Source organism: Anolis carolinensis, chromosome 4 (assembly GCF_035594765.1).
Source record: "Anolis carolinensis isolate JA03-04 chromosome 4, rAnoCar3.1.pri, whole genome shotgun sequence".
In the NCBI taxonomy this organism is placed as follows: Eukaryota; Metazoa; Chordata; class Lepidosauria; order Squamata; family Dactyloidae; genus Anolis; species Anolis carolinensis.
Window position 1 is genome coordinate 23,881,511 of NC_085844.1, and position 16,577 is coordinate 23,898,087.

At 37.5% G+C, this 16,577-nt stretch overlaps 1 protein-coding gene across 1 annotated transcript in view; it reads left to right on the forward strand.

Annotated features, from left to right (window-relative positions):
* nudcd1 (NudC domain containing 1) overlaps positions 1–14,814 on the forward strand; it is a 60,567-nt gene extending 45,753 nt beyond the window's left edge. Inside the window, exons 9-10 of the mRNA XM_062980088.1 lie at positions 10,380–10,536; positions 13,856–14,814. Of these exons, the coding sequence (XP_062836158.1) occupies positions 10,380–10,536; positions 13,856–14,148 (450 nt within the window). The 3' untranslated portion in view covers positions 14,149–14,814. The remainder of the gene's footprint in view (positions 1–10,379; positions 10,537–13,855) is intronic.
* The last annotated feature ends 1,763 nt before the right edge of the window (positions 14,815–16,577 follow it).

A 16,577-nucleotide genomic window follows, 5' to 3' on the forward strand; every position in this document is an offset into this window, starting at 1 on the left:
GTGATTAATTTTATGGTTTTTGTTTGTTATGAGCTGCCTTTGAATAGATGCCCTGAAAGGTAGCATACAAAGGTTGAAATAAATGACATATAAATAAAATGTAAATCAAGTGCTTTATATTTCAGATCTCCTGTGGGTATTTGCCTCTGCACAAATAAATATCCTAATATCATATCAAACACTCCTTGTCGTATTTTTCATCTCATTGTCAAACAGTAGGGAGAAAGCTGTAGAAAATTGGTGCGATGGTATTTCATTTTTATGAGTGTTGCCTTTTTGGAGCTATTCCTATACAGCTTGGCCAATAGGGATTTGTATCCTCTCATTAATATTTTATCTGCCCACAGCAGTCCCAAGACTTGAGCAAAACCATCTGTTTTTAATTCAATTTAGTGACACTTAAGAAGACTTTCCCCCTTTTTTTCTTGATTGAAAGTGGCTTATTTCTAACCAAGCTTGAATATGCTCCTACTTTAGAAACAAGTTGCTTCCAAGCAATCAGAGCCTTTGTGAGCTATTAGGTACACAGTTTTCTGAATGGAATATTCCGTACTTCCTTTCTAAAAGTCAACATCTCTCTTTCCCAAACCAAAAGCATCCTTGTGAGATTTTAGTCTTTACCTTTTTTCTGTTTCATTTAGTAACTAGCTTAGGGACCTGGTGGTGCCCAGGTCATTTGAGAAAGGCACTGTTTGCCCGTGTTCCAAGTGTAGCCTAGATCCAATGTCAGCTGGGTTCAGTGGTTGAGGGTGAATGACATCTCCCATATGCAAGTCCCATCACCCATGGTCCATCCTCCTCCAAACAACGCCAGGATATAGAGTGGGTCATATGTGCCAAGTTTGGTCCAAATCTGTAACTCGTGTCAATTGCAGTGGTCTCATGAAGTGAGTGAAGGTACTATAAGTCCCATCATCCTAGGTATGTCCTCCCCCAATCTTCATCAGGACGTAAGGGGGGTCATTGGGGTTCTGTGTGTAAAGTTTGGTCCAGTTCCATCACTGGTGGGCGTTGCAGTAGTCTGTGGGAGCGGAAGCGATTGAAAGTAGTGCAAATCCCATCATCTGTGGCCCATCCTCCCCCAAATGTCACCAGGACAAAAGGGGCATCATGGGGGTTATGTGTGCCAAGTTTGGGCCAGGTCCGTCATTCCTGGCAGTCGCAGTGGCCTGTGGAAGTGGCGGCCAATCAGAAAGGTGCCACATACATACACCTGGGATGCCTGCCTGTGATGGAGGAAAATGCAAAATCTAGGATGAAATGGTCCCCAAATGAAAGCATTCCTTGGGTTTTGGGCCGTAGTGTTTGGGAAGGACAATGGCAGGGGTTGGGAAACGTGTTCATGGAGCTTGCTGTAACCTCAATGTCAGTGGAAAAGAGTGACTTGCTGACTCCTCAGCACTGGGAACTATAGCCTGTTTGTGGCGGCCGAATGCTGTCTGTGTGAGCGGACACCCGTTCCACATATACACATATGGGTTTTCACTTTTATTATGGATATAGACATAGATTATGTGTGAGAGTAGCATCTCTTCTTGATGGCATCTCAGCCAAAATGTTGCTTCTATTTATTCTTGTGAAAAACATCTTATGCAAAGAGTATTAACTGCAATAGAAACAGAAAGGCTTTCGAATAGGTAACACACAGCAATTGCATGTTCATAAGAGAAGCGAGCTCTTTTTGCACTAGGATCAAATAGTTGCCAGTTTGCAACTAGGTAGATAAGCTCAATGCAAGGGGTTTGTTTCATTTCTGTATTCTTAGGTTTAATGGGTATAGGATTGTGACATTACATGCCACACATTTTACTACCAAGAGGCATCCTTAAGGATTTTTAAATGATTAGTTCACTTTGTCCTAGTGTTAACATAAATTAAATTCTCCTTTCTTTGAATTTATAGCATTTGGAGCCATTATGGCCCAGCATGAATGGAACATTTTTCTATAGATGTACAGTAGATAAACCTGGAAGGGGAGAGGGATTTAGAGAAAAAGAAAAAATATGAGTAAGACTCAATGGTTCTTATTTCCTGTGATATCTTAACTCATTTCCTCTTCACACATATAAACACTGAGAATCCTAAAGGCATTTTGAATGCACACACTTTTCCAAAGTGTTTGTTCCAGATTTATGTTACCCAGCACCTGTTTTAATCCACCCCCCATTTGACCCACAAGCCAGGAAAGTGTCAATTAAAAATCTTGTTTCTTTATGAAAGCCTGGGTTTTTGTAAACCATAAAGCTCTCAGGCACTTGCAAGGTCATGACATATCATTATAAGCTCATTAGTCATGACCTGCTAGATACTTGAAATCACAGCTTACTTTAGGATCAATTTTAAACACCACTGGACAGTCTTTTTAGCATTAAGCATCAGCAGTCTAGTTATAAGACAAGGCTATCTTCAGAATTGGCTCTCCTTTGCCTGAGCGCATCCTCCAATGTCTGCCCAATTTGCTCTTGCTAATCAAGGTTGGTGTTAGGAAAAAAATAATACAAAAGCAGAGTTTTGACAGACAATCTTTATTAGCTAAATGAAATTTTAAAAATGTCACCCCAAGGTTAGATCTTCCGAAATAGCTGTTTGAACTTTGAGTGCTCCAACTTTAAAAAATCACACACACACAAATGCAGAATATTGTGTATTATTGTTACATATACAGTGGGGGGGGGGAGTATTTAGTCAGATTCCAATTGTACAAGTTCTCCCGCTTAAAAAGACGAGAGAGGCCTGTAACTGATATCATAGGTAGACCTAAACTAGGAGAGACAATATGAGAAATCACATCCAGAAAATCACATTGTCTGATTTTTCACAAATTTATTTGCAAATTATGGTGGAAAATAAGTATTTGGTCCATAACAAAAGTTCATCGCAATACTTTGTTATATATCCTTTATTGGCAATGACAGAGGTCAAACGTTTTCTGTAAGTCCTCACAAGGTTGGCACACACTGTTGCTGGTATTTTGGCCCATTCCTTCATGTAGATCTCCTCAAGAGCAGTGATGTTTTGGGGCTGTCGCTGGGCAACATGGACTTTCAACTCCCTCCAAAGGTTTTCTATAGGGTTGAGATCTGGAGACTGGCTCAGCCACTCCAGAATCTTGAAATGCTTCTTATGAAGCCACTCCTTCATTGCCCTGGCGGTGCGCTTGGGATCATTGTCATGCTGAAAGACCTAGCCACGTTTCATCTCCAGTGCCCTTGCTGATGGAAGGAGGTTGGCACTCAAAATCTCACGATACATGGCCCCATTCATTCTTTTATGTATACGGATCAGTCGCCCTGACCCCTTTGCAGAGAACAGCCCCAAAGCATGATGTTGCCTCCCCCATGCTTCATAGTAGGTAGGTATGGTATTCTTTGGATGCAACTCAGCATTCTTTCTTCTCCAAACACGACGAGTTGTGTTTCTGCCAAACAGTTCTACTTTGGTTTCATCTGACCATATGACATTCTCCCAATACTCTTCTGGATCATGCAGATGCTCTCTAGCAAACTTCAGTCAGCCCCAGACATGTACTGGCTTAAGCAGGGGGACACATCTGGCACTGCAGGATCTGAGTCCCTAGTGGTGTAGTGTGTTACTGATGGCAGTCTTTGTTACATTGGTCCCAGCTCTCTGCAGATCATTCACTAGGTTGCCCTATGTGGTTCTGGGATTTTTGCTCACAATTCTTGTGATCATTTTGACCCCGCGGGGTAAGGTCTTGCGTGGAGCCCCAGATCGAGGGAGATTATCAGGGGTCTTTTATCTTTTTCATTTTCTAATTATTGCTCCCACAGTTGATTTCTTCACACCAAGCTGCTTGCCTATTGCAGATTCGGTCTTCCCAGTCTTGCTGGGAAGACAGGGCTAACATTTTCTTTCTGGTGTCCTTTGACAGCTCTTTGGTCTTCACCATAGTGGAGTTTCAAGTGTTACTGCTTGAGGTTGTGGACAGGTGTCTTTTATACTGATAACAAGTTCAAATAGGTGCCATTACTACAGGTAATGGGTGGAGAACAGAGGAGCCCCTTGAAGAAGAAGTTACAGGTCTGTGAGACCCAGAAATCTTGGTTGTTTGTAGGTGACCAAATACTTATTTTCCACCATAATTTGAAAATTTGTGAAAAATCAGACAATGTGATTTTCTGGATGTGTTTTCTCATGTTGTCTTTTATAATTGAGGTCTGCCTATGATGTCAATTACAGGCTTCTCTCATCTTTTTAAGTGGGAGAACTTGTACATTTGGTATCTGACTAAATACATTTTCCCCACTGTACATAGTGCTTGGACTTTATCACATAAGGCAAACAAACTGGCACACCTTTAGTGACAGTCCCTATTACATGACACTGTGTGCATCCCACTATCAATCTGTCTTCCCCTTTCTCCATGATTCTTACTTACTTAGCTATTAACAGGCAAAACCCATCAAGAGCCCCTAATCCCACAACATTCCCGTCACCCACCTTGGTGTAATGGATCGCTTCCTCTTCTGTGCTGGCATGTCAGCAATAAAGTAATGTCAGGATGGGAAATTCTCTCCTTCTATCCTTCCTCATTACTATTCCCAAACTGGCTGTTTTTCTTTTCTTTTATATTCTACATTTATATTTGGCTTTTATTTAAAAAATGCTGGAATTGGACAATTATTCTAAAAATGATATTTAAAAATTAAGGTACAGCCGTATTGTGGGAAGACTTTACAGAAATATGACCATAGGACAATGGATTGGTGAATTGGCTCAATTGCACTAATGAAAAGAGGCATGCATGATATTGATGTTGTTCAATGAGGTATGCAAGCATTATCAGTGCTAACACAACTGTAGTGGAATAGAAGATGTGTGTGATAAAGGTTAAAGCATTCCATATTTTACTTTGAAATAGTTAACAAAAACAAAACAAAAGCAGAGATTGAAACTTTTAATGCGGTTCAGTCACACGTCCTTGACTCACGGCTTCTCCGTTGAATGCAATAAGCGTACATAACCACAATTATGCTGTTACCTATTGTTGATGCCAGTTAGCAATTCAGTGAAGCGTGTCTCTATTTATTTTGTTACCATTCTTTTAAAACAAAGATTGTTCCTAAAATAGAGTATAAGCAATAAGCATGATTGAATTTATTTGATCTTTAAGTTAATAGATGTGCCAAATAGCAAAACTGTGCCTATGTGCAATGATTTAATCTTAACTAAAAAGATATTTCTACCCATCTATACTTGGCTATCCTTTTTGAGTCACAGGGTCACTATGGTATCATTTGATGTTGTCTAAGAAAAAAATATTCACAAAGATATACCCATTACTCAGAGATGAAGGCAAATTGCTCTCATTAGTGGCTGTTAATGTTTTTCTGCCTTTCATGGTGATCAATGCCTTCATATTGATTGCTTCCCCGCGTCTCAAAAATAGGTTGTAATCTCCAGTGTATGACTGTGTATTTGCTTGCTAGCTTGAACATTTTCTGCCTCATTAAACGTCTGTTCCTTATCTGAAGACAAATGTTTCAATGGATACATTCCAGTTACAAAGGGACCTGCCTTTCCAGTTGCAAAGGGACCTGCCTGTGGGTTGATGATCTTTTCTTCCTCCATCCCTAATGACATGCCCCTTCTTTCTTTTCCCTCATTTTGCACTGCCTTGTCCATCTGCAACCCAAGTCATACATTTCTATTGGTGTCTTGTTTCATATTCCACATAAATATGTGAGGCAGGTAGTCCTGTTTTACACCACACTGTGTAGTATTCTCATTTGTACAATTTTCACTCATAAGGAAAATAAATTCCATCTCTAAAGGCAAGCAAAATAGCTTCTATTTTGCCTATTAAGATTTTAATTACTTCTGTCATTCTGCACCCACCATTTCTCTTCCTTCTTTTCCTTTTTTGGTGGATTCACTTATTGTCACAATCAAGATGTGTTTCAGTTTTTTAAAGAAATCAATTGAAAGGAAAAAAATGAAACTTAGGTTAAGAAACAATTGCAAAAATTAGTGCAAAATTGCATTGAAAGCATTGTGTACCCTAGAGTTTATATTACATACACAGTGGCCAAGATCTTACAATGGCTTTAGACTAGCATAAATATTTAGTGGTGTAGTGTCATTGCACAATCCTTATACCAAATATCAACTTAGTGCAATAAATGTGGTCAATGTATGTGACTAATAAACCATTGTTCAAATGTAGTGTGTACTCTAGCAATTGCAAGTCAGCTCCTCATAAAACTTTGCTGTGTATCTAATGTTGTGTCCTTTCTTGTTGTTAATTCGGCTTAGCATGAGCACTTGACATCCAGGAAAACGTCCCCAGCTCCAGAGTTACTCCACTTCCCATAAACATATTATACTTATAGCCCTTTTGTTGTGCAATTCATTTTTGCATTATTTTATCATAAGTGCCAAAAGAGCATCCTAACACCCCTTTTCAATCCTTTTAAAACTATATCTGCCTTGGTGAATTTGCTGTTCTCAGAAAAAGTAGACTATCTAGCACATATAAACCTGACGAGAAGCGGTGGGAAAATGTGCAAAGATGCTTAGCAGATTTGCTGTGCTGTTTATCCTTAGGAAGGCAGATAAACTTTCTTTTTTCCAGCATACAGATTTTTATTTTGCAGTTCTCTTACCAACTGTTACTATGCTGCTCTGTGCCTTTCTGATCAGGTCTCTAGCTTTAATCCTTCTATTCATACTGTGCCTTTAGTTATGAGCTGCCCTCAGGGTTTAATAGGACCATCTGATACACATCTCAAAACAAATAAATGCATGCACAGAATATGGAGAACATGTTTATCGCAACAGCTGTGTTGAAGAGAAGTAGCTCTGTTCTTTGCCTTCCTTCAAATACTGTTGGGTTTTTCTGAAGCTTAAGGGTGCAGTGGATGTGCAACCCCATCATTAGACATTTCTGGTTCCTGATTTTGGCAAAGTTTTGCCTAAGGTAAAGCATATCTAAAATGGAAACGTTGTCTTTCTGCACTAAGGGGCACAGTCTTTCCATGAGTGATATGTGTAGCTCCTCCAACTCTCTTTTATGGAAGGACTTTGTCAATAATTTCTCCACCATAAGAAGGTGAACCAATTTTCCTCCCTACTTCCTACCTCCATTCTGCTTCAGCTCTTTCCAAAAAGAGTTTTCTGTGCTCCAGATGTTCACCATTTGGGAGCATTGCATTGGATTATCTTAGACTGTTGTTTTTTTTTAACCCTTCTAGGAATATGTTTTTTTTTAACACACACTACATTCACTGGAGTTAAGAATACAGGAACCACTCCCCTAAAGTGAAGAACCATGAATAAAGACATTACTCTTTTTTTACTTGAAAAAATATTTCTCTATAAGTCTCTAGGTCTTCTAGCCTTCTGCTGAAGAAGAACCATTGAATCGCACTTGAGAATATAAAGAATTCTAAAAAGAGATACTCTCTAGAAATCTCTAAGTCTTCTAGCATGGCCAGCAGCATGAACTTAGAAGTTCCTAGAGAGAACATTTTAATCAAATATATGAATAATCATAAATCTGCAGAAGTTAAACCGCAAATGTGGAGGGACAACTGAACATAGTCACATAGTCTTTCCAACCTAGCCTCAATCAGTTGTGATGAATCATAAAAACAGCCCCATATCCTCCACAGATTAGGAGTTGTATAGGTGATGGGGGAGGCACCTTCAGACTGACCTATCTATAGCTGACAGTGAAAGTCAGATCAATGTATACACTTTGTACTGACTTTTAAAATAACTTTGAAAATCTGTTAGTCATTTTTGCCCCCAAGTGGTGTATCATAGTGCATGATGAACATATCAATAACCTTTCTCTTTAAAGAAAGGTTTTTTAAAAAAGAAATAATAGTATTTTTGTTTCTTCAAAATCAAAGAAAATTATATTTCTAAAGAAAGGACAAAGAGGTGAACAAATCTGTCCTTATAATTGTTTCTAGCCTCTGCCTTTCCTCATCTTCTTGCATTCTTTCTGTGGATACTATGGAGTGCTAAAAAAAGGAGACAAATAAACCAATCTTAGAGCAAATCAAGCCTGAACTCCCACTAGAAGAAAAAAAATGACTAAATTGGGACTACTGTGCTTTGGGCACATCATGAAATGACATGACCTGATGGGTAAGACAGTAATTCTCAGTAAAGTGAAAGGCAGCAGAAAAAGAAGAAAACCTCATTACAGATAGCATGATTCAATCAAGGAAGTCACGGCCATGAGTTTCCGAGGTCTGAGAAGGCCCTTGATAACTAGGGCTCCTGTAAGTCTCTCATTCATAGAGCTGATATAAGTGAAAGCCAAACTGAATACAAAGAAGGACAAAATATTTTTTCTATAAAGTGTGGTGAATAAAATTTTTTTCAGAAGAGTTGTTCTAACAATATCCTACTTTTCTTTCGATAATACCTTGTTCTGCCCCTCTCCCTTGATCTTCTCATTCAATCAGTGAGATAGTTTTTAGCAAAGAGAGAGTAAATAGCCCAGGATCACTTGTTGAGTTTTATACCTGAATGGAAATTTGAATCTGGCATTGTTGCTCTATTGTTAGGTGCAATCCATTGCTCTGGCTCTGGGGACTTTTTTTTAAATGTCAGATGCGACTTGAGAAACTTCAAGTCACTTCTGGTGCAAGAAAATTGGCCATCTGCAAGGATGTTGCCCAGGGGATGCCCGGATGTTTTTGGATGTTTTTACCATCCTTGTGGGAGGCTTCTCTCATGTCCCCGCATGGAGCTGGAGCTGTTAGAGGGAGCTCGTTCACGCTCTCCCCGGGTTGGATTCGAACCAGCAACCTTCAGGTCAGCAACCCATCCTTCAAGTCAGCAGTTCTGCAGGCACAAAGGTTTAACCCACTGTGCCACTAGGGGTTCCTGGGGACTTTAATGAAAGTGTGCCTAACTTTTTGAAATTAGACTCACTATTTCTGTGAAACATAATTTGATATACTCATGTACAAGGATAGATTGAAAATTTCCCTCACTAAATGACAACTTACGGTTTTTAATCTAAAAATCTGATAACCTTTTTATACGGATTCTATAAAGAATAAAAAAAGAGAAATAACCATAGGCTTTGAGAATTTTTTTCTTTATTATAAAAATGATAGTATATATAATAGGTTTAGTTTAGATAGGAGGAATATTGTATATAAGTTAACATACTACAGTTAGAGAACAGCATTGGACCATTGTGCATCATTCGCTCTATCATTGTGGAATAGGTTGTCCTATGTAGTAATGTCACAGTAGCCAGCAGATGAATGCAGACTTTGCGAAAATGCTCAGTTCTCTTCCCCGTACATATAAGTCCATTTGTGAAGATGAGAGTCCCATAATGAATTCCAAACGTGTTTCAGAAGTAAATGTTACAAGAAACCATATACTGAGTTTAATGAACCAACCCCAGAGAAACTGCATATTAAAATGTTCTTTTTTCTCTGGGCATATCAAGTGGAAAAACTCTGCCCTTCATTTTACAAATTCTGATCAGGACTGTACTTTTCCTTAAAACTACCTGACGATGATACAGATTTTGCATGTAACTGTCTTTATTAGATCCTTCTTCACATGATACAGGATGGTTTATTTTTATGTTTTTTAAAAAGTGGGGATCTTTTTAAATTGGTTTAGATACTTTTCTGATAATAAGAAACAGCGTGGTTTTTTGGTGTTAATACACCAGCATAATTCTAAATGCTCATAAATGCATATAATAGTTTTTGCGACAAACAATTAAGATAAATTGATGGGTATGAGTGTGTTTCTAAAGGTGATATCTCAGTTTCATGCCGTATAAACAGACATTTTTATTGTGAGTAATACAATGCAGTGTTATCCACAAAACTCCAAAATATAAGGTGCAGACCAAAAATAATAATAAAAGTGTTAAAAATAATGAAAGTGTGAAAATGATTAATTATTGATAAATTAGTATTTTTTCACCAATATCTAAAGAGTTTGGACAAGTGTACATTTTTTTCTTCAAAACAAGCAAGTGAAGTTAAATTTGCAGAGAAACAGTGCTTACCTCATGGCCATTTGGCTGCCAAGTGTAGATTGGAACATATGTTTCCTAGGCTCTACTCCAACATTGAAAGCCATATGCCACACTGGTTCATGAAGATAATAGTTGGACTAACATAGAACCATCAAGATGCAATATTAAAATTTTGTATTAAAATATTTCTAGGTGTAAATCGTTCAGGTTTCAGGAATATTCAGATATCAGGTAGGCTGGTGATAATGCATAGTTTAGAGGTCTGGACTTGGACTTTTCTTGACCATTTGTCTTTGTGATACTTTTGTTCCTAGTGGAAATTATCCCACTAGTGGTTGGTATAATAACAAATTTGGAATTGAAAGATACTGGGTTTTTTATCCCACAGGTTAATCTCGGAAGCAACCAGTATCTTTTCTCAATCATTGTGGATCCTAAAGAAATGCCATGCTTCTGCCTACGTCACGATGTCGATGCACTTCTGTGGCAGCCGCGTCCAGATCAGCAGGACAAATGGGAACACATTTCTACTTTTAATGCACTAGGTAAGGAAGAAAGCTTTTGTGGCATTACCTGTGACTAGCAAGGTTCGGTCCTGGGCCCAGTTCTGTTCAACATCTTTATGAAGGTTGGATGAAGCTGTAGAGGGCATGTTTATCAAGTTTGTAGATGATACCAAATTAGGAAGGATAGCTAATACCCCCGAGGACAGGATCAGAATTCAAAATCACCTTAACAGATTAGAGAGCTGGGGCATTTTTTAAAAATGAATCTCAACAAGAACAAATGTAATATACTCCACTTAGGCAGAAAAAATGAAATGCATAGATACAGAACAGGTGACACCTGTCTCATCAACAGGACATGTGAAAAAGATCTTGGAGTCTTCGTGGAGAACAAGTTGAACATGAGCCAATAATGTGATGTAGCAGCTAAAAAATCCAGTGAGATTTTGGGCTACATCAAAAGGAGTATAGTGTCTAGATCAAGTGCAGTAATTCTGCTTTGGTCAAACCTCACCTGGAATACTGTGTCCCAATCCTGAGCACTACAATTCAAGAAAGATATTGACAACTTGAAAGTTGTCCAGAGGAGGGCAACTTAAATGATAAAAGATCTGGAGATTATGCCCTATGAGGAGTGTCTTAAAGAGCTGGGCCTGTTTAGCCTGCAGAAGAAAAGATTGAGAGGAGATAAGATTGCCATGTTTAAATATGTGAAAGGGTGTCATAAAGAAGAGGGAGCAGACTTGTTTTCTGCTGCACTTGAAATTAGGACTTGGAGCAATGATTTCAAATTTTCAAGAAAAGGAGATTCCACCTGAACGTTAGGAAGAACTTCCTGACTGTAAGAGCTGTCCAACAGTATACCTCACTTCTTTGGAGTGTGGTGGAAGCTCCTTCCTTGGAAGCTTTTAAAGAGGCTGGATGGCCATCTGTCGGGGATACTATGATTTTCTTTTCCTGCATGGCAGCGGATTGGACTAGATGGCCCATGTGGTCTCTTCCAACTCTTATGATTCTAAGTAAAGATTAGTTTTGTGGCTAGTAGTTTCTGTAGCCTTAGTAAAAATGCAAGTTTCCCTAAGGCTACATTAAGAGGAGACTACATCACAGTAGATATGAACTGTTCCAGAGTATAACTCAGGGTACTTTCTTAACTTAAAATTCCTTGAAGAAACTCATGATATATTTCAGGCAGGTTAATGTTGTGCTAACTAGTGTGCATTAACAAACACATTTCAGAGAAGCTGCATGTCCAGACACATTATTCTCACCCTTTGCTTTGCAATGGGCAACTTAAGTACTCTTCTTTTAAAAAATGCGTCATTGTTCAAAAATAACGGATTCTAAAGCTTATTTTCTTTTATCATACATTTTTTTTATTGGGCGGGGCAGAGATTTCACATTTCAGCATGAATCATTGCAAAGATTTTGTCAAAATGTGAAGATTCACATTTAGTTGACGGTTTCTACTTTTTTGAAGCTTTCAACCAATTCATACACTATGGAAGTATATTTTGTGTCTGAATATGAATAGCCTGTCCATGACTACAAGCTTTGGTTTTCCCATTGAAAAGCAGCTCACCATTCCCATGCCATATTACAATACGTGACTTGCTTGCCCAAAAATACAAGTCCAGAGCCCCTTCCACTGATGTTTTTAATTTTAATTTATTTTGTATGCCATTTTCTTACCGAGAGGGACCCAAGCTTAATCACAAAAAGAATCAGTTAAAACTTAGCAGTAAAATTTAACGACCACATTATTATTATCACATTAAAATAGTATCCTATATATAGGTAAAATCCTTTAAAGTAAACAAAACACAGGATTCTTTGGATCCTGACTAATGTGTGATTTTTTCCTAGAATAGCTGACAGATCCAAACCAGTTCTAGTGGTCCAAGCCAGTTCTAGAATTTCATAGAATCTTGATGCGTTGGAATTTTATTTTTGCATAATTGATTTAAGAATAGAGACACAGGGCTAAATCTGCAGTCATTAGTCCCAACTGAACTAGATCCATTAAATCAATGAGACTTAGATTCGTTTTGACTTACTAAATTACCATTCATTCAGCGGGACCTTACTCATTGAGATTCACTGTTGGATTTAGTCCACAGTTGAGGCCAAGTTTGGTGGCGGGATCCATCCCTCGTGATCAGAACAGCCACTGATTTAAGTAGAGTCCACTGAAATTCTACTAGCCAAATTGGCCTTCCACCATTGCCATTAGTTGTCTCCATTATTATAGAAACATAGAAACACAAGTGTTGGAAAAGTTGGACTATCCATTCCAACCCTCTGCCAGGCAGGAAAAGCACAATCAAAGCACCTTTATCAGTGTAAGTAAGTAGTTTCCAGGCTCCACTGACTTTAAACAGAATTGTAACGTGGTATTCTCATATTGGCTCTCTGAGTTAATACCATTTTGCAATTTCATCTTAAAAAAATAAACACTTTCATGTTAATCTCCTTCACTTAATATTTTCAGAGGAAAGCATGACATCAATTTCTCTCTGCTTAACCAAACATTAGAAACACCTTGCCACCTGTGCTTAGTTAAATGTAGCATATATCATTCATTTATTTTTCTTGGACTTCTAGTTTACCTTAAACTAAATTTAGGCAGTTAGCCTTCAAATTCTCTCCTAGAAGGTTAGAGAGATTAAACTGAGACACTGGGGAATTATTATTTTTTCTTCCTTATAATGGTGTGTGTTGTCACAATAGCTCTATGTCTAGTTGTGTGTCATATTAACTGGCAGCGTCATGTCTAATGCATTATAGGAATCTGTGTTTTGATGCTTTCAGGGCTAGATTCCTTATGAACTTACTATGTCCAGCTCTGGGCAGCCAAAATACACAAAGCTTTACAAACCAGGCCCTATGAGGAGTTGCTTAGATTGCTGGGTATGTTTAGTTTTGAAAAAGAGGAAGAGGAGACATGATAACCATGTTCAAATATTTGAAAGGATGTCTCATTGAAGAGGGAGGAAACTTACTTTCTGCTGCTCTGAAGACTAAGACGTGGAGCAACAAACTGCAGGAAAAGATATTCAATATATACATGAAAATGTAAAAACTGTTAAGAAGAAGTGTAATATGCTGCCATGGGGTGTAGAGAAGTCTTCTCTTGAGGTTTTTAAACATAGGCTGGATGGATATCTGTTAGAAGTGCTTTGTTTCTGTGTTCCAGCATGGGACTGGATGGCTCTTGTGATATCTTCCAATTCTTATGCTTCTAAGTCTAATGCAAAAAGAGAGACTTGTAGAGTTTTAATCTAAGAGAGGATGCAGTATATATATTATACCTGTATTTGCTTTTATTGTTGTTGTTTTTTTTAAAAAAAAAATTCAGGTTATGTGCAAGCGTCAAAGCAAGACAAGAAGTTCATGGCCTGTGCTCCAAACCACTCCTATTCTGCCCTATGCGAATGTTTCCGGAGAGTGTTCATCTATCGGCAACCCGCCCCTTTGTCTACTGTTCTCTACAACAGAAAGGAGGGAAGACAAGTCGGGCAAGTTGCTAAGCAGTTGGTAGCAACTCTGGAAACCCATGATCCTGTTTTGGGGTTTCAGGCAACAAATGAGAGATTATTTGTTCTGACAACAAAAGTCTTGTTTATAATAAAAGTAAGCACCGAGAATTAATGATTAAAGACATCCTGTACTCCAGACTGGTTGCAATAATGACTATAAATTGGTAGGAAAGAACAGTTGCGCAAAAGCAACATATCATATTTACAATTTTCTTGACCAAATTGTATGTTCACATATGCCTCTACTTAACCATGAATAAGATCATTTTATTTTAATGAAGTCAGTTATTGATGCAAAACACTTCAGTTCTGTTGAGAAGGTAAAGGATTTTTTTCTCTTGCTACTTCCCAGCAGAAACTAGTGATAGAAATTGCCTTTATGAAATGCTCAATTTTCTTTGTTTCCAAGTATTTTTCCTATTTTGCAGCTTTCAATAGTTCATTCAAAATATGTTCTTTCAGATTGTTTTCGTTTTTGTCACAGTAATTTCACTCTTAAGTCAAATCAGGCCCCAATTGCTTCTTTAAGTTGAAAATTACCAAATAATTAAAATGTAATGTGCAGCTTAGTAAATGGCTTTTCATTTCCTTTCAAAACTTTTCATTTAAGTCTTGCATTGGCTCATTGGACAAATGATTTTGGTTCTGGACATCTCCTTTTCTAAGGCATACTCATTATGTGCAAATGTGGCAGTCTCTTGTGGATTGTATTTGTCTTCAATAGAAAAATCTCTAAACGTTTAAGAAATAAAGTGGGACTTTTTTAAAATAAAAAAAATGTTCTAGTGTTTTTCCCCTGACAGTGAGAATGTGGAACCATATATAGTTTGAAGGCGCTTAGTTTAGTAGTTACTACCAATCTCGGAAGTATGTGAAGTAATTCATTTATACTTGATTGTGGGTGAGTATAATCTTGGTGTATTTGAAACAGAACTTTTAGCAACATGGAGAAGTTAGAAAATCTTATTTCCCATAAAAAAAGCTATAGTATTACTATCCAATCTTGATCAAGGGGCCCTATTCTGTCTATTCACCAACACACACCAATTAAATAAAACTTACAAATTCAGATCAGAGTGTTAGCTTAAGTTTAATGTTCCCAAATGCCCATTAGTCATTCATTTGTTCCAATTGGTTATGACAATATTGTTTTATTAATGAGGATTATTCCAAACTTTTGGCATACACCTGTTTTGGTTTTGTTTATTGTTCACTTTTATACAGTATGATTTATGTACATAATGCATTGTATGACATGAGAAAAATTACATAGGTTCTGGCCTTAAGTATCTTATAATAATCTGCATTTCAACCAGGCAAAAGAAAGAACATTTGGGAATAATATACAAGGATGCACTAAACTGCTATGTAATTATAATTATTCTCAGTTTGGGATCTGAAAGTTCAAAGCAGTTTAAAGAAAAGGTATATGTTGTGCAATAATGTAAGGAACCATAAGTGGCTTTGAATTCAAGGTAGCTGTATTTTCTATGCAACTTTAGGTAATGCTTTTAACATATGCATATGACACTAAGCAGCTACAATTGTTTTTCTCAATACAATGCAATACTCCATATCTAGATGGTTATATATCAATTTACATCCTTAAAAAGTCATAAAAGTTCTGCAGATGGATGATCAGCTTCTACTGAACAGATAATATCTTATCTAAACCAACTGCAACTATATTTCATGATTTGGGAGAAAAAGATAAAAGAATAATCCTTCTTCACATAACATTATTTTTATGTGCCAGGAATTGTAGAAAGCTAAGTTTCTTTATTTCCTGTAACAGATTAAGCACACCAAGCTAACTCTCTGTGCTTTCTCCCCCACACCATCTTTATTATCACAGACAATAAAATAAAAGCACAGCAAATGTACCTTGTCTTCAAAAAGAAGTTACTGACAGAGTACATCTAACCAGAAAAGGATTTTCTTTCCTCTTAATGATTCTTCTGCATACTTGGATATACAGTTTCAATGAACAAGAGTTTTGCAGTGTATCCAAAGCAGGGGTGGACAAAATATGGGCTTCTACAAGTTGTTGGACTATAGCTTCAGGACTGATATTACTGACAGTCCAATAGTATATCAAGGACTGTTTTTTTCATCCCAAACCTAATTTTTTAAAGATAGTTCAAACTACATTTTGGAAGCAAATGTCATTATGCATTATGCACTAAATTTCACTGGGAATAACTGCCAAGTGTTGTCCATTGACTTATGGGATAGTGTAGAAAGGCAATTAAATAAGACTGCATTTCACTCTCTGGACAGGTAGCAATCAAGGGTACTACAAGAAATCTGTGAATGGAGGATAATGCTCATTTACTGTAAATATTATACATACATTGATTTTTTTCCCTCAAAACTTCAAACAAAAAATCTTGGCTGAGCATGAAAATGGCTGCAAAGCCGATGGGCAGCTATTCTCCTGAAACAGAATTGACACTTCCTACACGTTGCAGAATGAGGTTTGATTTATGCATCATATCAAAATCTATGATATTGACCCCCAAAACTGTCCTCAATTTATGA